This window comes from Peromyscus californicus, unplaced genomic scaffold (assembly GCF_007827085.1).
Source record: "Peromyscus californicus insignis strain IS unplaced genomic scaffold, ASM782708v3 Scaffold_3__1_contigs__length_106647218, whole genome shotgun sequence".
NCBI classification, from domain to species: domain Eukaryota; kingdom Metazoa; phylum Chordata; class Mammalia; order Rodentia; family Cricetidae; genus Peromyscus; species Peromyscus californicus.
This window is the reverse complement of record NW_026294551.1, coordinates 53,224,786-53,244,730: the sequence shown is the minus strand read 5'-3', so window position 1 is coordinate 53,244,730 and position 19,945 is coordinate 53,224,786. Positions and strand designations below refer to the sequence as shown.

General features: G+C 49.4%; 1 protein-coding gene across 1 annotated transcript; it reads right to left on the bottom strand.

Annotated features, from left to right (window-relative positions):
- Positions 1 to 7,033: 7,033 nt before the first annotated feature.
- Positions 7,034 to 12,259, bottom strand: Atp1b2 (ATPase Na+/K+ transporting subunit beta 2). Its single transcript, XM_052758156.1, has 7 exons — positions 11,532 to 12,259; positions 9,661 to 9,789; positions 9,258 to 9,362; positions 8,952 to 9,157; positions 8,675 to 8,731; positions 7,712 to 7,810; positions 7,034 to 7,612 (listed from the first exon to the last, which is right to left on the bottom strand). The coding sequence occupies exons 1-7, from the start codon at positions 11,641 to 11,643 to the stop codon at positions 7,448 to 7,450; spliced, it is 873 nt and encodes a 290-aa protein (XP_052614116.1). The 5' UTR covers positions 11,644 to 12,259; the 3' UTR covers positions 7,034 to 7,447.
- Positions 12,260 to 19,945: the final 7,686 nt, after the last annotated feature.

Here is a 19,945-nt window from a genome sequence, read left to right as displayed (position 1 = left end):
TTCTTTCTCTTTTTCTTTTTTTTAAAAGATTTATTTATTTATTATGTATACGGTATTATGCTTCTGCTTGCATGTGTCCCTGCAGGCCAGAAGAGGGCACCAAATCTCATTACAGATGGTTGTTAGTCACCATGTGGTTGCTGGGAATTGAACTCAGAACCTCTGGAAGAACAGCCAGTGCTCCTAACCTCTGAGCCGTCTCTCCAGCCCCTGGAGTTCTTTCTTTTAACTCAGTCCTTCTCCCTCTTATACACAGGGACACAGAAAAGGGCTTCCCACCCACTCCCCTTTTTCCCCTCTTTTTGTTCCATAGCTTTACTGAGATATGACTAAATCCAAGGAACTGTGTTCAAGGATCACAAATAGGAGCCCCTTATCTTAAAAAAAAAAAAAAAAAAAAAAAAAAAAAGGTAGGATGATTGCCAAATTAGAAGTTATCTTTACAGTTACCGTTTGTGTGGGGGGCAGGTAACAGTTAAGATAGACTCCTGGCAGAATTCTACTAAACAGAAAAAATGCAGCACTACCACCCCATTCCTTTGTTTTGTTTTGGTTTGGTTTTTGGTTTTTTCGAGACAGGGTTTCTCTGTGTAGTTTTGGTGCCTGTCCTGGATCTCACCTCCGTAGACCAGGCTGGCCTTGAACTCAGAGATTTGCCTGGCTCTGCCTCCCGAGTGCTGGGACTAAAGGCGGTATGCCATCACTGGCCCAGCTCCCATTCCTTTATTTTTTATTTTCAGACAATATCTTGCTAACTAAGTAGTCCAGGCTGGCCTCAACACTGATCTCTTTACTTAACCTTTCCAAGTGCAAGGATTAGAGTCATGGGCTATCAACTCAGCCAGACCAGTATCTAACACTCCCTTACGTACACATTTCCCTATATTTTGTCCTTAATTCTGTCCTGCTCCCCCAGGTCTTCAGAAAGATCCATATTGGTACCTCTAATCCCTTTTGAGAGCTGGTAGGTATCAGTGGACGGAGAATACTGAGGTTGGGGGTTTCTGGCCAGTCTTCTGTGAGCTGTGTAACCTCGTGTGAATTACTAACCTCTCTGGCTCCACTCACTGGCTATTTTCCTGGATTGCATCCATCATCTATTAGTTGATATTCACAGGGACCCTGTGGCATATGACCCCTGCCAGGAGGTAAATACCTCAGAACTTAGTCCACTGAGGTCTAAAATCCAATCTCCTTGTAACTCTAACCTACTTTACAACATTTTAGGTCAATATTTTTTTTTGTTTTTTGAAGAAATGGTGAGGTACTGGACCTGGGATTTAGGCATGCTAAGCATGAATTATACCATGAGCCAAACCCCCAACCCCTATCCTGGCTTGATTTTGTTTGGTTTCGGGGTTTTTGTTATTGTTGTTGCTGTTTCGTTTTGTTTTGTTAGTTTTTGAGGTGGTAGGGTCTCATGCAACACAGCTAGCTTCCAGGTTGCTATGTAATATAGAATGCACTGGACTCCTGCCTCTACCTCCAGAATGCTGTGATTATAAACATGTCACCCCTCCCATTGTGTGTGTGTGTGTGTGTGTGTGTGTGTGTGTGTGTTTAGAAATTTAGGAAGCATAATGGATCTCTGGATTTGAGACCAGCCTGGTCTACACTGAAAGTTCAGGATAGCCAGGGCTACACAGAGAAACATTGTCTTGAATAAATAAACAAACAAACAAAAAAGCTTAGGGCCAGGCGGTGGGTGGCGCACGCCTTTAGTCCCAGCACTCAGGAGGCAGAGCCAGGTGGATCTCAGTGAGTTCAAGGCCAGCCTGGTCTATCTACCTAGTGAGTTCCAGGAGAGCCTGGTCCACATAGTGAGTTCCAGGTATTCTGGAAAATACATAGCCCTAAGTGCTTTCATTATTTAAGAGAGAAAAATTAAGGAACTTAAGGGGTTGGAGGAGTGGCTCCATGGTTGAAAGCACACACTGCTCTTCCAGAGGACCAGGGTTCTATTCCCAGCACCCATGTCAGGTGGCTCAGAATTATATATCTCTAGGGGATTCAACCTCTTCTCCAAAGGTACCTGCACACACATGGTACACATACACACACTCAGACATACACATATACAAATAAAACAAGTGACTAAATCTTTAAAAAGAAAAGAAAGGGACCTAGTACTCATCCTAAAATTAAAGCTATAAATTACTGACAATTGAAAGGATAAATCCAGGGTTGGGGATTTAGCTCAGTGGTAGAGCGCTTGCCTAGCAAGCACAAGGCCCTGGGTTTGATCCTCAGCTAAAAAAAAAAAAAAAAAAGGATAAATCCAAAGCAGGAACTTTAAAATGTATATTTACATTGAAAAGTTAAAAGGCTGCAGCCGTAGCTGGCAGAGACTCAAGATGTGCAAAGCCCTGGGTCCATCCCCAATGCTGTCACCAAAAGAGAAAGGGGGGGAGGGGGAGGGGAGGGGGAAAGAGGAGGGACGAGGAAGGGAAGGAAAAGGAAGGTCTGGAGAAGGATCATTTGGGCTCAGAGATTTCAGGTCAGTTTAGGCAAGACAGTAAGACACTATCTTGAAAGAAGGAAGAGGAGAGGGAGGAAACCTAGGGGCTGGAGGTGTAACTCCATGTTAGAGCATGTGTCCATCCTGAAGACCTTAGCTTTGATTCCCCACATCAAAAGTAAAGTATCTGAGTGTGGTGGCAGAGGGAAGCAGAGGCGGGGGGGGAAGGTCTCCGTGAGTTCAAGACCAGGCTAGTCTACAAAGCCATTCTAGGCCAGCCAGTGCTTCATAGTGAGACTGTGTCTCAAACAGGTAAGTAAACAAAGAAACATAAACCTCCTCTGAGGAAAGCTGAGGCAGGAGTGCAGAAATGCCAGGTAGCTTGGCCAACATCAGGAGATCCTATCTCAAAACAAACAAAATTGAGCTAGTCTGAAAGGAAAAATATAAAATCAAATGGCCCACTGTTTATTCTGAGACATAGGAAAAGAGTCCAAGTCTCTGAATTTGTTTAAAATTATGCTAAGGGTCTGACATGCTGTCACACACCTTTAGTCCCAGCACTAAAGGAGGCAGAGGCAGGTGGATCTCTGTGAGTTAGATGTCAGCCTGATCATAGCAAGCTCCAGGCCAGCTAGGGCTATATAGTGAGACCTTGTCTCAAATAATAATAACAACAATAACAACAACATTACACTAAGGGTTAAGAGTGTAGTTCTGTGGAGTGTGTGCCTACCACGCTAGAGACCCTTCTCTCCATCCAGAGTGAAAGAAAGAAAGACAATTGCGGATGTCACTCGGTTGGTGGAGCATTTGCCTAATGTGCATGAAGCCCTGGGTTTCATACTCATCGCCAAACAAATCAGGTGCCCTGACCCAAATATTATCAGAATACATCGCTGAATTTGAAAAATATTATGCTCTAACCAGTTTAGTCCAGAGTCAGGGTTCATTTTAGCATAGAATCTGTCAACATAATTCATAATTGTAACAAAATAAAGGAAAAAATATATGATCATATCAACAGGTGCTGAAACGTATTTCATTACATTGCAACTGCCATTCCTTAAAAAGATATTTTTTTAATTAAAGCAGAAATAGACTGGTAATAGAATACCCATGAGTTGATTTTTTTTTTTTTAATACCGAAAGTTGAACTGAGGGCCTTGCACTGACTGTACAAGCTACTGAGCTGTATGACCAACAGATCAACCCTATAAACAGGTAAGGGTTAAGACCATTTCAGCTGGAATGAAAGCTATACAGGGCTGTCCACTAACCTTGGTTTTAATGCATTGGAGAAGGCCAAAATGAGGCCAGAGCGATGACACAGCCATTAAGAGGACTGGCTGCTCTTTCAGGGGACTGGGGTTCGATTCCTAGCACCACATGGCGGCTCCTAACCATCTATAATTCCAGTTCCAGGCCATCCGATGCCCTCTTCTGGCCTCCTTGGGCACCAGGCACGAATGTGGTGCACAGATGTACATGCGAAACATTCATACACATGAAAAAAAATCAGTCTTAGAGAGATTGAAATTGAGATTGATTCTCTCTCAAAGGGAAGCCCATGCCTGTCATCAGAGTGCCTGGGAGGGCAGTGCAGGAAGATGGAAGCGAGTTGGAGGCTAGCCTCGGCTACATGCACCCTCATTTCAGAAAATAGGGGTGGGAGGCTTTTATATTTTTAGACAGTCTGTAGCTCAGGCTGATTTCAAGTTCCCGTGGAAGGAGTGATGACCTGGAACCTCTAGTCATCCTAGCCGCTGGCCTCCATCTCTGAGTACTGCCAGGTTTGTTGTTTCCTGCTTTTTTGGTTTTGTTTTTTTTGAGACAGGGTTTCTCTGTATAGCCTTGGCTATCTTGGAACTCATTCTGTAGGCCAGGCTGGCCTTGAACTCACAGAGATTGTTGACCTGCCTCCTGTGTGCTAGGTTAAAAAATGTGCTCACGAATACTACCAGTCTTACTCAGTGGAAATTAACCTAGGGGGCCTCGGTTAGGCTAGCCAGGCTTCTCCTTTGGGGATGGGAGAAGCAGCAGGCATCGGTTCTCAGGCTATGTTCTCTACCACCGAGCTGCACTTCCAACCAAAATTATCACAGATTTATAGGCAGGTTAAGTACCGAGGCATAGCCAATAGTGGTTTAAAACGAAGAGTGAGGATTGGGCACATAGCTCTACAGTATAGCACACTGTCATGTGAAAGGTCTTCGGTTCAATTCCAACATTGAAAACTGGAAAAGCCAGGGGATAAGGAACTCTGTTTGCTCTTGTCAAATATCAGAAAGCATACTCTGAAAATTAAAGTTAGGCCAGATCTAGAGAGACGGCTCAGCGGTTAAGAGTGCGTACTGGCCGGGCGGTGGTGGCGTACACTTTACTCTTGGCACTCAGGAGGCAGAGGCAGGTGGATCTCTGTGAGTTCAAGGTCAGCCTGGTCTACAAAGTGAGTTCCAGGACAGGCTCCAAAAGCTACACAGAGAAACCCTGTCTCAAAAAACCAAAAAAAAAGAAAAAAAAATCCACAACCTAAGAAGAAAATGATTAGTTTTCAATACATTTCCTTCCCTATTTAGCACAACAAATGTATATATACACCTATCCTTTTTCCGTATGTTTCTGTATATTTTCACACAAAATTGAGATCCTAGGTTGATATGGTCATGCAAACCAGCACTCAGAAGGCTAAAGCAGGAAAATTGCCATAAATTTCAAATATGAAAGAAAAAAATTAGAATCCCTACAGTCCCTAGTTTCCTTGTTTGGGATAGGCTTCATCTAGTCAACTAATCTGTCTCAAATGGTTAATGAATGCTCTTGTCTCCTCTAAGAGAACTTGCCTGTGGAGCCCCTGACAACAGACCACTCTCCTTCCTGGAAGCACCGGTCTGTCTTGTACAACAGTTTCTCACTTGCTTCTTATGCGTCTATTAAACCGGGGCCAAGGGCGATGCCCTCTGCCTAAGTGTGTACTCTACTCAAGGTGCCTAACGTCCACACAGAGGCTTCAGAGAGCTAACCAGTGTGCGTTACCGTGATGACAGAGAGAGAAGAGACCTGACGCTTGGCCGCTGGAAGGCAAAGGTCAAAAAGGGAGTCCATGCTCAAGGCCCGGGCAACCCCAGCATCTCCTAAATCCATCCTCCAGTCATTTCTCAGGATCATTCCAAATTCTCAGGAAAGGACAAGCACACACGGGCTTGTGTATGATATATATTTATATATATAATCACTCTCATTTTATTGTACTTCATCCTTTTTACAGTAGATCTGACACAGGCATTAAATAACTGCGGTGGGGGGGGGGGACCACTGGGAAGATGAAGGGAGGAAGACACAGATCCAGTGGGAGGAAGGAGGACAGGATCCATCCGAATGTGGGATGCTGGGGCCGCAGTGTTAACCAAGAAGGCGGAGGTTAGGAAGGATAAAGAGGAGCACAGGAACCGGAGGGAAAATGCCTCTACAGCTGAAGAACACTCAGAGCGGGAGACGCTTACTTAACATTCTAGGGGAGTTATGGGAGTTGTTTGTTTGTTTGTTTTTTAAAGGCAAAAGAGTCTGAAAGAGATGGAGCCCAGAAACTCGGAGCTGAGCCAGAGGGGGGTGTCTGAGGCTTTCAGGCTGGCGTGCAGAAAGGGGCAAGAAGCCAGTGATCGGGCTACTAACTTGCGAGGAGAAGCCAGAGAGAGCATGGGGGGTGGGTAGATCTGGGCTCAGGGAGTCCCCCCAGGCAGCTGTCGTTTCCAAGGTGGCCACTGGGGATAGAGCCAAGACAGCAGCCCCTCCCCCAGAGCTCCCTGGGAAGTAGAACTTGAAAGATATTCTGGGAAGGCCAGTGGGGGAAGGGAGTCAACAGTTAAAAACAAAGTGGATATTCAGCCCAGGTCAAGCCTGACTGCGGAGGAGCTGCTTGGATGACAGGAGGGACCAGGAAGAAGTTCAAGTCGAGGCCTACTAGAGAATTTTCTAGAAGAATTAGAGACTTCTCTTCCAGTCCCCCTTCCCCAGAACATGGACTCATAATTGGGGGGAGAAGCAGGGTGTACCAGGAAGGAAAGAAAGGGCCAGAGAACCTACTCGTACTCAGTTACAAATGGCTGCTTCTCAGAGGGGACAGGGACGGGTAGGGGAGAGAGAGAGAGAGACCTGCTGGAGGAAGCAGATGTCAAAGCCACCAAGAAACTGGCTATGGTGACCGAAGTGTGAAGAGATAAAAGGAAAAGAGAGCCGTGTAACGGTGGAAGAACATTCGTCTCTGGGAAGCAAAGGGCTCAACGTGGCGAGGGGAGGGGGCCTGTGAGGGGAGGGGAGGGGCCTGCGGAGGGGGGAGGGGGAGGGGTCTGGGGAGGGGAGGGGGAGGGGCCTGCGGAGGGGGAGGGGGAGGGGGCCTGTGGAGGGGAGGGGGAGGGGTCTGGGGAGGGGAGGGAGAGGAGTATGTGGAGGGGGGAGGGGCCTGTGGAGGGGAGGGAGAGGGGTTTGGGGAGGGGAGGGGCCTGTGGAGGGGAGGGGGAGGGGCCTGGGAGGGGAGGGGGAGGGGCCTGGGAGGGGAGGGGAGGGTTGAGTATATAGGTGGGCGGGCTCATGGCCATTTTCTATGGCTCTCTGGGGATGGGAGCAGAAACTGAGGCAAGAGCTGTGAGGACATCTCACTCATAAACTCAAACTAGAAAGAGCCCGGCAGAGCTGAGGCCCCTGGGCATGCTAGGCACCTCCTCTCTCACTGAGCAACAGCTCCAGCTCCTGACTAGAAAACTCCTAACTCCTCTGCGGCCATCCTGATAGCCCATCTATCTATCTCTGGCTAAGCTAAGGTTGGAAGATGTTGGAAATCGTGTGGACATCAGGCTAGGTTGAGAAGGTGAGGCTTACAGGGATGTCATAGCTCTGTTATAAAAAATACCTTTGGGGTGGGTGAGGGAGGGATCAGGCAGGGTCAAGGACATTCCAGAAGCATCCACAGGAAAGTGGGGGGGAGGGGGAGCCTCAGGTTTTGTTGATTCGAAGTTTGAAGGCCACACGGCCAGCAAACTTGTCTCTCTCATCGTCTGTGGCGATATTGGCAGCGTTAATGCGGCATTCTACATTCACCTCCACGTTGGGGGTCACATTCAGGAACTTCACAGCCACCAGGGGCTGTGTATAGTTCACCTAGGTCAGGAGAAGACAAAGACGTAAGCCCCCGGTGCCGTGGCCTCTTTCCCAAGATCCCTGTTTTTCCCTTCAGGAGCCACCATCCCTGGGACTTACATGGAATTTTTTGCCATAGTAGGGAAAGTACATGAGGTCAATGTTGCCATTGGCAGGGAACATGACGAAGTGGCCAAGATTCTCAGCATCTTCATCTCTCTGTGGGGGTGCAGGAAGGTTAAGGAGAGAGGATGTTAGGATCAGCAGGCACCTGGAAGAGCTCACAAGACTGCCCTTGCACCTCCTTCACCCCAAATATTCCTCTCAAATTTGTTTTCCTTGAGCTATGCATCTGCTCTGTAGGGGTGTGTGTGTGTGTGTGTGTGTGTGTGTGTGTGTGTGTGTGTGTGTGTGTGTGTGTGTGTGTGTTGTGGTGTGTGTTTTGTGCACACATGTTCTTATCTGCATGTCTACAGGAAGGGGCGCGGCCTGTCTCCGATCAGACGAGATTGCCTAAGGGCGCTAACACAGTGGAGGCTTCTACTCCACTATCAACCCCAAGTTCTTACCCCATCCTTGGGAATCGGTCTCTGGAGCAGAGCCAAGAAAGAACAGATAAACAGTAAGGACTCAGTAGGAAGAAGTGGGGGGGGGGGGAGCAGCAAATTTCTAGAGGGGACAGAGACGGACGGGTACAGGGTTCCAAGGACAACTTAGCTGTAGCAAATGGTGCTAAGTGATCGGCAGCTACCAGACATGTAAAGGGAAGTGGGAAACAAGGCAAGATGGAAGAAACATAGACAGCTGAGGTAAAAGAGAGGGTAGATAGGGAAGGAGCCAGAGGCCAGGGCTTTGGTGCAGGAGGGGGTGGGTCTGTCGCCAGGAGAGCAGGCTTCTGTATCCTAGAGAGAAGCAACAGGGCTGAGAGCCCCTTAGAACTACAGCTGCGTAAGCCCGCTCTTACCCCCCTTGTCCCTATAGAGTTGGGGCCTCTGAGAGCAAAACAGATGGGGAGATCTGGGTGAAGCACTCAGAAACCATGCAGTACAAACAGGCCGCAGGCAGGGAGGCCCACACACTCACCTTCCCAACACAGGTCACGTTCATACTCTGATTTGCCCCTGCATAAAAGTTGATGACCTGAAGAAAGGAAGGAGGGTGGAGTTAGACGTTGCCCTATCTTGGTACCCCAGCCTTCCAGCTCCCGAACTCGGCTTCCAGTAGCCCCCACCTCTTACTCAGTACAAACAACCAAAAATCTCTTTAATGCCCATTAACCCCAATGAAAGGACACATTAGTTAACAGATGGTGGCCCCAGCTCCCTCGTTCATTCTCCCTAAGGGCCAAGGTCATGGGTACCCGGTTCATTTTGATGAAGACACAGGGCTGTCCAGTGCTGTAACCATAGTGGGTAGGGTCCCCAATGCCAGAGCAATTGCCCAGCTGTGTCCGGTTGAATTGGCAGGCACGCTTTGGATAGTTGAGAACCCCATTATCTGGTTGCTCATAATATCGACCAGGGCGGCAGACATCGTTCTTTTGAGCTTGGATGGAGTCGTTGTAAGCTAGGAGGTGGGAGGGAGAAAGAGAGAGTCAGAGGCCTGATGTTCCACTTTTAGGATCCCCAATCCCTCCTCGAGGTCCTAGACTAGCCCCCACACTCACGCTCTAAGAACTTGTTAAGCTTCTGGACATGCTGCTCCCAGCTTTCGGTGTCACTGATGTTGACAATGACATCAAGGTTCTCAGTCTTGGGGCGAATCATCAAGCCTGGAGTCAACATGAGTAAAGGTCGGGGTCATATACGAGGAACACATCAAGGAAAGAAAACAGACGTGAAGAACACCAGGGTGAGGCACGGGGTAAGGATGTGAGATTGCCTTCCTGGGAGGGCAATCTCCTGTGGCATTTGCCAGTTCTCCAGATCACACAACTGCCAGCTACAGGGCACGGGAAGGAAGGCCGGGTTCAAGAACTTCCCGCCAAACTCCTGGAAAGAACTAAGTTCCTCGGGAGGGCTTGAAGACACAGTAGTTCGTGTGGCTGGCAAGGGAACCTCTTCGCTCACCTGGTGTGGCCAGTCGATCCTGGTACTTGGGAGTATGGTCAGAGACAGTCTGCAGCATCACCCACATGGTGAGGGTGAACATGGCCGTGAGGAAGCCATAGAAGACGAGGTAGAAGAGGAGGATGAAGGCTAGGATGGAGGAACGAGGAGAGTCAGCAGGTCCCACACCCCCTTTAGAACCTCCCCTAGCCCACCACCCCCACCCATCCTTCTTTCCTCTCAAGCTGTGCCTGGGATGGCCAAGGAGCGACAGGATATCTTAGGGCCTTCCCCTGGGAGCCAAAGGAAACAAGCTGCAAACAGGCAGAGCCCAGTTCCAGCCCTGACTCCCAGCCTCCTCCTGGGGCACAGTCAAGTCCGACCTTTTGGAGGCCACAAGAGACCTAAACTGTAGCTGTTGTGACAATTCCAAGAATAGGCCACTGTCGTTCTGCCCCTAATTACATTCCCAACTTCTCAACCTGCTCACGGTCCTGAAAAGGCACAGCTGTTCCTGCTGCACTGGGACTCATGCTTAGGGCTATGTTAGAACGAGTACTGGAAGCTGGTGAGGCCACTGTTCTCAGCCAAGTTCTTACCACCTCAGACCAGGCTCCTAGGACTCAAATAGCAAGATCCCCCCCCCCCCCACACACACACACACCCTGTGGAAGCTACACTGTGGAAGCAGCTCCTGAGATGAGGGGGCTAACACTAGCCCAGCTGCAAAGACTCATCCTGGTCAGAGTCAAGGAGAAGACAGACTTCCCTAGAAGTCTTCCCTGGACATCTTATCTCAATGACTCCTCTCCTAGGCCTCGTGTGAGAAGGACATGCTGTTCCAAGCACCCTGAGCTATCAGTCTTTCCACCTCAGAAGACACAGTTCCTCTGTGGAGTCTTCTGATTGTCCCAAGCATTGATTCATTGATCCTTGACATCCCAGAGGGTCTCTGGTTCCTTGAGGAAAAGGGCTGCATTGATCTCATTTCACAGTCCCCTAAGTCCTAGGTGGGTGGTCTGATGAAATTGTGTCCAATCAATGTGGATATATTGTGAATTATGTCACATGGGATCCCTTGTGCTTTAATTATCCAGCTTGGCACTGTCTTTTGCAAGAATGTCACCCTCACCTCACCCGTGCCCATCAGCAGACCCTAGCTACATAAAAGTCCTTGCACACCCCTAAGGTAAGGGTAGACAGCTCCCCCAAGGCATCAGAGTCCCATGGAAACACCCAGTCTGAGGATGGATCCATCTCAGCACAGTGACCATTTCCCCCTCCGCCTCTGACATCTGAAAACATCTAGCCTGAAAGAGTGTCATCCCTCCTGGCAGCCCCCGACCCACAAAGCAGCCACACAGAGAAGGCTCCAAACGCCCAATGGTGGAATATAGACAAACAACTTCCGCTGTTAAGAACGCCCCACCCCTCCCCAGACCCTCCTGCCAGATCCGCCCCCTCATGAATGTTCCCAGGGTCCAAGGGGGTGGGTGAGAGCTAAAAATAGACGCGGTTGGCTAGCTAGTGAAAGCCAGAGGGAGAGTTAGGGCACTCTTCGGGGAGGGGGGCGAAGACCGTGTGCAACCGGCGGGGCCTGAGCCGGAGCGGGAGCGCCGCAGCACGGACACGCGCGCAGAACCCGCGACCCCCCCGCCCGAGGGGGCTCCGCGGGGGGGCGGGCAGGCGGCAGTGACCTACTTTCTCCGCCTCCGCAGCGGCCAGCCAGAGAGATTAGACCGCTGATGGGCCCCTCCCGGTCCAAAGCCCGGCAGTGGGGGCTGGACGCCAGGGACCCGGCAGGGGAGCTGGGGCGACGCCCGCGGGACCCTGCGCCCCAAAGGCGTCGCCGGGCAGTCAGCCACCACCTTTCCCGCGCCAGCCCCGCGTACCCCAGCTGGTCCCGGTGCGCCCCATGAACTGGTGCGTCCGCGGGTTCCACACGAACTCCTTCCACTCCTCAACCACCTGCCCGCAGCTCTTCTTCTCTTTCTGGATGACCATCTTGGCGGCACGGGGCGAGTCCCGGCGCGCTGCGGGGGGGCTGCGGAGAAGCGGGGGCGTCGCACGCTGAAGCCCTCCACGCACCCAAATGCGCGGGGAGCGAGGCGAGGGAGACTCCGCTCAGAAATGCAGCTGCTGCAAATTCCGGGGTGCACAGCCACTCGCTGTGGTCTGCTGGCAGCGTAGCGGAGGTGCGCCGCGGCTAGGCCCCCCCGACTGCGATAGAAAGGGGGGCTGTCTAAACAGGGAAAGATAACCAGGGGAAGGGATGCCAAGACAGCTTCACCCTACACACCGCCTAGAAGCAAAACAAAAAAAAGGGGTGCAAAAAGACAGACGGCTACAAAAATCCTGGCGGAACGCAGAAAAAGCGGGGTGCAAAGAAGCAGGGAAAGATGGGGGAGGGAAAAGATGCCGCCCCGAAATCCGAGATGCAAGGAGGCTGTGGAACGCGGCAGGTGGCCGATTAAGGCTCCTCCGACGAACGGCGACAGCCACACCACAGTTGGCCCAGCCAATGGGAGCTGGGGTGGGGACGGGTAGTTGCGGGGAAACAAGCAAAAAACGGGGAGCCCCAGGCGGAGGCTCCGCTCCTCAGCAGTGCGGGGAGCGCGGTCCCTGCGCACGGTCTTTATACTGTGTGACTCTGAGGGTGTCCGCCCCCTTCCCACCCACTCCCCAGGAACCCCGCCTCTTCGATGCTCGCCCGGGAGACCTCATACATATGTAATAGAGAGAGGGATTGGACCCGCCCCCTGAGGCGTCTTTTGGTCCCAGAGGGTTCTTTCTTACCCCCACCCCAGGTACTGTCCCGAAACAAGGTGGGACAAGAGGACAGAGGGTGTGTCTGGGTGGAATAGAGGAAAAGATCACACTCAGAGGCTCAAACAGAAAGGCAAGCTGATACGTACTCAAAAGTGGGGGCACGGGGCAGGGAATTTAAAAGGAGACTAAGATAGAGTTACTGCGAAAGCCTCCGGAACAGAGGACAGAATGTGAGAGGAATAAAGAAAAGCGCCAGATACCAAGAAAGGGCCGAGAAACTAGAACACACGGGGAGGGATAGAAGCCGCCACAGGATGCCCTGAGCCTGAGCCTCCTGTCCTGAGCCTCCAGAATTACCCTGCGACTTAGCTCTGCAGCTATTAGTCCTCTCAGCACCCCACCCAGGTCTGATCTCCCCTCCACATTTGCCTATTTGGGCAAATCATTACGGAAGCCGAACAAGTCAAGTCACTTAGACTGAAGTTGCAGCTTCTACTTAAATTCCATCATCCGCACTTCTTTCTGTGGCAGGAATGCCACAGCCCACTCGTGTAGGTCAGAGGATAACTTGCAGGGTGGATTCTTTTCTTCAAATGGCTCTGTACATTGGCCTGCCTTGAAGAGATCCTCCTGCCTGTGCCTCCCCAAATTTATGAAAATAGGCCAGGCCGAGCCAGCGGTGATGATGCAAGCCTTTAATCCCAGCACTCGGGAGGCAGAGGCAGGTGAATCTGAGTTCGAAGCCAGCCTGGTCTACAAAGTGAGTTCCAGGACTACGCAGAGAAGCCCTATCTCGGAAAAACCAACCAACCAACCAAAGAAAAAGTCACTATGATTTGTTAGTGCTGTTGGTGGTGATGGTTTGTTTTGTTTTGTTTTTTGTTCTGATCTTGAGACAGAGCCTCATTTTCCCCAGGCTGGTCTGGAATAGCCAAGATGAATTTGAACTCCTTCCTCGTCTCTTGCTTCGCCTCCTGAATACTGGGATTGCAGGTGTGCACTATCATATCCAGCTCAGGTTGGCTTTGAACTCCTGATCCTCCTTTCTCTGCCTTCTGCATGCTGAAATTACAGGTGTGCATGACTATGTGGGATTGTAATTTCAAGTTTAATCCAAGTATCATGGAAGTAATTCTAGCATTTTAAACTGTGGAATGACGTGACTAAATTCCATAAACGTATCAGGCATGGTGACAACATCTGGATTCAGCTATTGGGAAACTGGGGTAAAAGGACTGATTGAGGCCAGGAGTTCAAGGTCAGTTGGGACAACACAACTAGACCCTAACTCAGAAAAAAGAGCCAACTATGCTAATCCATCCTGGTAATCCAAACCAAAGGCACAAAGATAACGTTTGAGGCCAACCTGGGCTGCAGAGAGAAATCTTGTCTCAAAAACACAGTCAATGTGTATGTGTGTTGGGGGGGAGGGGGTCGTCCTAGGAGAGCCGGAGGAGAAGATGTGAGTAGCTATTATCAAAATACATTGTATATGTGGAAAAGACTCTCAAAGAATAAAGTATTCTATTATGTATATTACCCTCACATCCACAAGTGTGTGTGTGTGTGTGTGTGTGTGTGTGTGTGTGTGTGTGTGTGTGTGTGTGTGCGTGCAAGGCCAGCTAGGAGACAGCATAGTATTCCAGGGGAGAGAGGTGACTGGCTTGAACGAGGCTCTCAAGGTGGAAGACGGAAAGAGAGAGAGAGAGAGAGAATGAGTGGGGAAGAGCACACAGTGGGGAGAAGGCAAGGAGTCTGGGCTGCACCTGAAACTCCCTCCTGAGCAAAGGGATCATGAACTTGCTTGTGAGCCCTGTCTACGCAACTACATTGTAAATGTCCCCTCCCCCCACCCCAGTGCTGAGGATTGAAACCCGGGGCCCTAAACAGAGTAGGCAAATACTCTACCACTGAGCTAACTAGCTCCCCAACCCTAGACTCTACACTTTTTGAGAGTAGGCCTTTGTCTTAGCAAGATAATGATGGTTGCTGAATTCAGCTTAAATATGCAATGGCTTCTTTCTGCAAGAAACCCAGGACAGCAGCTTGTTCTCCTCATCACTGGGAGAAAGCATTAAAACGGACAGGGACACACACACACACACACACACACACACACACACACAACATGGCAAATACAGCCTGTGGTGGCCTCCAGCTTCTCAGCTGAGCACCAGGCTCACTTTCTTAGAAAAGAAAGGGTGAATGCCTTCTGGGCACTAGAGATAGGTCTGCGTAAGGTGCCTGTCACTCCCTTTCTTAGTCTTCTGGAGGTAAGGAGTGGGTAGATGGGGGGAGGGGCAAGGTCTGTACCAAATAACCTGACCCGTACACAAAGGGAGACAAGCTGAGAAAGGGAAGATCCAGAAAAACCCGGGGTGGACCTGGGGGACAAAGAACCATAAGCAACCCTCCAACCTTAAGGCTGGGGCTATAGCTCAGTGGTACTGTGCTTGCATCTATGTACAGAGCCCTGGGTTAGAGCCCAAGCGAACGAGGAACAAGAAGAGGGAAAGGTCCTCTTCTGGAACCTGCCTCCATCCAGGATCTCCAGAAAGGAAGGAGGGGTTGGGGGTTGGGTGGCTGCTGCTCCTCACTGTCCCAGAGGCAGAGCCAGTCTGCACGTAAGTCCAGGATCTAACCTTTTTTTCTATTATTTACTTGTGTGTGTGTGTGTGTGTGTGTGTGTGTGTGTGTGTGTGTGTAGAAGTCAGAGTACAACTTGTGGGAGTCAGTTTTCTCCACCCATTTTTTTATGTAAGCTCTAAGAATGAAACTCAGTAGTAATGCTTGGTAGCAGCTTGGTACCCGCTGAGCCATCCAGCCCTAATTCCAGGACTTAGATGAATGAGTTAAACAAGGTGACTCTTTGCAAAGACCGAGACTAGGAAAGCTCAGTTTTTGCAAGCTGAAAGCAATCCCCCAGTACAGCCCGTGGTAGAGAGCACTTACCTTGCACATGTGAGGTATAAGATCTGTCCTTAAAACTAAAAAAAAAAAAAAAAAAACTCTGCGGATGGATAGTGGTGATGTTTGTGCAGCAGGCAAATGTCCTTTATGCTACTGAAATGAACCTTGACAATGGTTAGGATGGTGATTTTTATGTTGCTTGTATTTTATCACAGTTAAAACAAAACAAAACAGTAAGATAAAACACAAATGTTCCGCACTGACCAGATGGAGCCCAGACTCTCAGCAGGACACACCAGGCCTTTCATCACATGACCCAAGGAGCCTCCACAACCTACCTTCTTTCCATCTGAGTCTGCCCAAGGCTCAACCGCACGACATGCTCTTCCCGGGTCTCTAGATTCAGCAGCCTCAGATTTACTCACCAAAAAACTAAATGTGACGTTAACAAAAAAACAACAGTATAACTCACATTTTGAGCACTTTTCATATGCCAAGCACTGTACTAGGTATTTTTACCTACATGATTCTATCAAATCTTTAGAGCACTCCTAGAGACAGAGTAAAGCAGACTTTTGTGAGTTGGAGACCAGCCTGGTCTACCTAGTGAGTTCTAGGCCAGCCAGAGTTACAGAGTGAAACCTGGTCTAGAAAAAAATAATGGTGAGAACTAAGAGTTAATGTCATTTATTCAACTTCACACATCTAATAGATCATCCCTTCGATATTCCCTGATGAAATTAATATCTAGGTTCCCTGGTACCTCAAAGCTGACACTGATTTTGTTTTTCTCCCTTTATTTATTTATTTATTTATTTATTTATTTATTTATTTGGGTTTTTGCAGACAGGGTTTCTCTGTGTAGCCCTGGCAGTCCTGGAGGAACTCGATCTGTAGACCTGGCTGCCCATCATACCTGGTGTTTGGTTTGTTTGTTTGTTTGTTTGTTTGTTTTCCTTTTAGATATCCCTACTAGGAGCTGGGAATGTAGCTCAACATTAGAATATTCTCTCAGCATATCCATTGTCCCAGATACAAGTGGGGTATGATGGTCTATATGGTGAGTCCAGGCTAGACAGAACTACATGGTGAAACCCTCTCTGGAAGGGAAAAAAGTAGAAACATAAATAAAGCATATGACAGACTGGTAATGTAATTCAGTTGGTGGAGTGCTTGCCAAGGATGCGCCGAGCCCCGGTACTGCGTGAATCTGGCATGGTGGTGCACGTCTGTAATCCCAGCACTCAAGAGGTGGAGGCAGGAGAGCCAGGGATTCATAGATCACCTTCAGCTACAGAGTTTGAAGGCAGCTTGGGCGACGTGAAACACGGTCTCAAAAATAAGTTGTAGTTTTGTTTGTTTTTAGTAACATTTTACATATGTATCTCTCAACACCCAGGGTCTCTGGGGACACTATCAAGCCTTCTTCATCCTTAGAATTCCTGTCCATGACCTAACACAGGGCTTGGCATCCTGTCAGCAGCCAGTAAATGTTAGTTGGAAGAAAGAGAGAGAGAGGACAGGGGCAGGCAAGGGGGGAGGGAGGGAGGGAGGGAGGGAGGGAGGGAGGGAAAGAGAGGCAGTGGACAGGGTGGTGAGTGGAGTAGGCCAGGCCTTGAGGCTTCAGGATGTGCTGCCAAATCTGGAAAGTTTCTTTTTTTCTTTTTTTTGAGTGGGGTGGGTGTTGGAGAAGGCAAGGGAAGGTAAGCAGGCAGAGTAGATGCCCTTGGTGGGGGCTTGGCAAAGTCTGTGTCAAAGCAAAGTCAGTCTTAATGAAAGAGTGTAGACAGCTTTGGACGGCAATCAGGAATCCCGGAATCTAGGGCAGGCTGGAGAAGAAAGGTTAGGGGCATAGTGTCCTGGAGAGGACAGGGTGGAGGCAGAGGAGAAAAACTAGCCCCTGAGACATTCTGAGCACATAAAGTCAGGAAGTTACCACCCAGAAAACAGCCCTCCTTGATGGATGCCCACATGTACACAGACTCTTCAATCAACTCCCCGATGGCTCACACCTGAGGCCTCCACTGGGCGACTTCTCATTATTCCAGTGACATTACCCCAGAGGCCTTTCCTGACCACCTGATGATGCACCCCACAATGCCCTTTCTTCCTCCCCTACTCTGTCTTGGCCTTTACTCCCTTTATAGCTACTATTCAAATGATGCTTTCTAGAGAGCTATTTTATTAGTTTTTGTTTTGTTTGAGACAGGGTCTCACTATGAAGCCCAGGCTAGCTTGGAACTTACTATGCAGCCCAGGCTGTCCTTGAACTCACAGAGATTCTCTTGCCTCTGCCTCCCAAGTGTTGGGGTTAAAGGCGAGCACAGCACACTGGGCCTGATTTTTTTTTTTTTTTTTTGTATGTGGGTGTTTTGCCTGCACGTGTCTGTGCACCAAGTGTGTGCAGTGCCCAAAGAGGCCAGAAGAGGGTGTTGGATCCTTTGGAACTGGAGTTACAGACAGTTGTGAGCCATCATGTGGGTGTTAAATTAATTCCAATCCTCTGGAAGAACAGCAAATACTCTTAACTTCCAAGTCATCTCTCCAGCCCCCTTGTTTGATTTTTGAGATAGGGTCTCAGATAATCCAGGTTAGCCTTCGATCTATATAGCTAAGGATGACCCTTGAAGTCCTTTTTCCTTCTGTTCCCACCCACCCCCAAGTACTGGGATCACAGATTGAGCTGCCAACCTATCTTTTGTTTTGAGTTTTTTTTTTTTTTTTTTTTAAGATTTATTTATTATGTACACAGTGTTCTGCCTGCACATATGTCTGCAGACCAGAAGAGGGCACCAGATCTCATTACAGATGGTTGTGAGCCACCATGTGGTTGCTGGGAATTGAACTCAGGACCTCTGGAAGAACAGCCAGTGCTCTTAACCGCTGAGCCATCTCTCCAGCCCTGTTTTGAGTTTTTAGGTAGGGTCTCTGTAGCCCAGGCTGTCTGTCCTTACCTTACTCCTCTTACCTGAACCTCCCAAGTCCTGGGATCACAGGCATGAGCCACTCACTACTGCCTGGCATTATTTGTTCGCTGTAAGGGTTAACTGTTCCCCTCCTACCACACTGTGACATCCACAACAGCAGGGACTGTGTGTGTCCTTTTCACCGATGTTGCCTCAGAGTCCAGAACAGTGGTAGACACACAGTATATAAATAATAGTTGAATGAACATGCCCAGGGGATCAAAGTTGACCCTGAACATACACCAGGGGTCAGAATTGAATTTGGACTCCCTAGCATGCGGAAGATTCTTCTGTAAACGCTGCTGGCTGGGTGGAAGAGAGTCTACAGGAACAGAATGGGAGGGATACGCGGCTGGATTTGTGGTTTGTGCCTTCCCCCGCAGAGGCTTTCCTGAGACCCCTTGCTCTGGAGTCATCAAGGAGGTCCTGGCTGCTCTCTGCAGAAGGGAACAGTAGGTCCCAGGGAGTGAGATCCTACTGCTTGGGTTACTGGGTGGCTGGGGCTGAGGACATAGCTTGTGACTGGTGGAGTGTGTGCCTACTATGCATGAAACCCTGGATTCCTCTCCAGTACCCCATAAAACTAGCCTAGCCACCCACACCTGTTTCAGTGACAGCACTCAAGAGGTAGAGACAGGAGGAGCAGAGGTTCGAGGTCTTCCCTGACCACATATCAAGTTTGAAGCCAGCCTGGAATACTCGAGATCCTTTCTAAAAAAAAGAGAAAAAAAAAAGAAGAAGGGAAAGAAAGGAAGGAAGAGAAAGAGAAAAAGCAAAAAAAAAAAACAGGGTCTGGAGAGATGGCTCAGTGAGAGACGCTCAGTGAGAGACGCTCAGTGAGAGACGCTCAGTGAGAGACGCTCAGTGAGAGATGGCTCAGTGAGAGACGCTCAGTGAGAGACGCTCAGTGAGAGATGCTCAGTGAGAGACGCTCAGTGAGAGCACTGGCAGCCCTTGAAGAGCACCCAGGTTTGGTTCGCAGCACCCTTACCAGCTGGCTCTCAGTTGTCTATACTTGTAGCTCCGTTGCCTATACTTGTAGTACTTGTAGCTGCAGAGGATATGACGCCCTCTCCTCCGGCCTCCTCAAGCACCTGCGTGCATGTGGTGCACATACACACACTTAAGCACACACACATACACATAACATTTCAAAAAAAAAATTTTTGCTTTTTTTTTTTTTTTTTGCCACAGGATTGTTCTACATAGCCCTGGCTATCCTGGAATTCACTATATAGACCAGGCTAGCCTCAAACTCACAGAGATTCCCCTGCCTCTGCTTCCTAAGTACTGGGAATAAAGGCGTGTGCCACCACAGTTGCCCTTAAAAAAAATATATTTTTAAGGGAAAAAAAAGAGGCTCTGGAGTGTCAGTCCTACCGAACTCCCTTGCCCACTCCCACTTGTGGGAGACTTTCTTCTCTCTTTTCAGTAGACTGGCTCTAACCCTTAATAGACTGGCTCTAAGCTGGACATGTGGCACACGCTATTAGTTCCAACACTTAGGAAACTCAAAGTTCTTGAGTGGGCCGGGTAGTGGTGGGGCGGGGTGGGAGGGTGGGGGGGTGGGTTGGGGGTGGTGGTGGTGGTGGTGGTGGGGTGGGGTGGTGGTGGTGGCGCTCGCCTATAATTCCAGCACTCAGGAGGCAGAGGCAGGTGGA

Excerpts from the sequence above, each read along its gene's own strand:
- Atp1b2 (XM_052758156.1), bottom strand. The coding sequence starts at position 11,643 with ATGGTCATCCAGAAAGAGAAGAAGAGCTGCGGGCAGGTGGTTGAGGAG. Across the intron at positions 9,363-9,660 it reads GGATCGACTGGCCACACCAG|GCTTGATGATTCGCCCCAAG; the intron begins GTGAGCGAAGAG and ends TGTTGACTCCAG. Across the intron at positions 7,811-8,674 it reads ACGTGACCTGTGTTGGGAAG|AGAGATGAAGATGCTGAGAA; the intron begins GTGAGTGTGTGG and ends GCACCCCCACAG.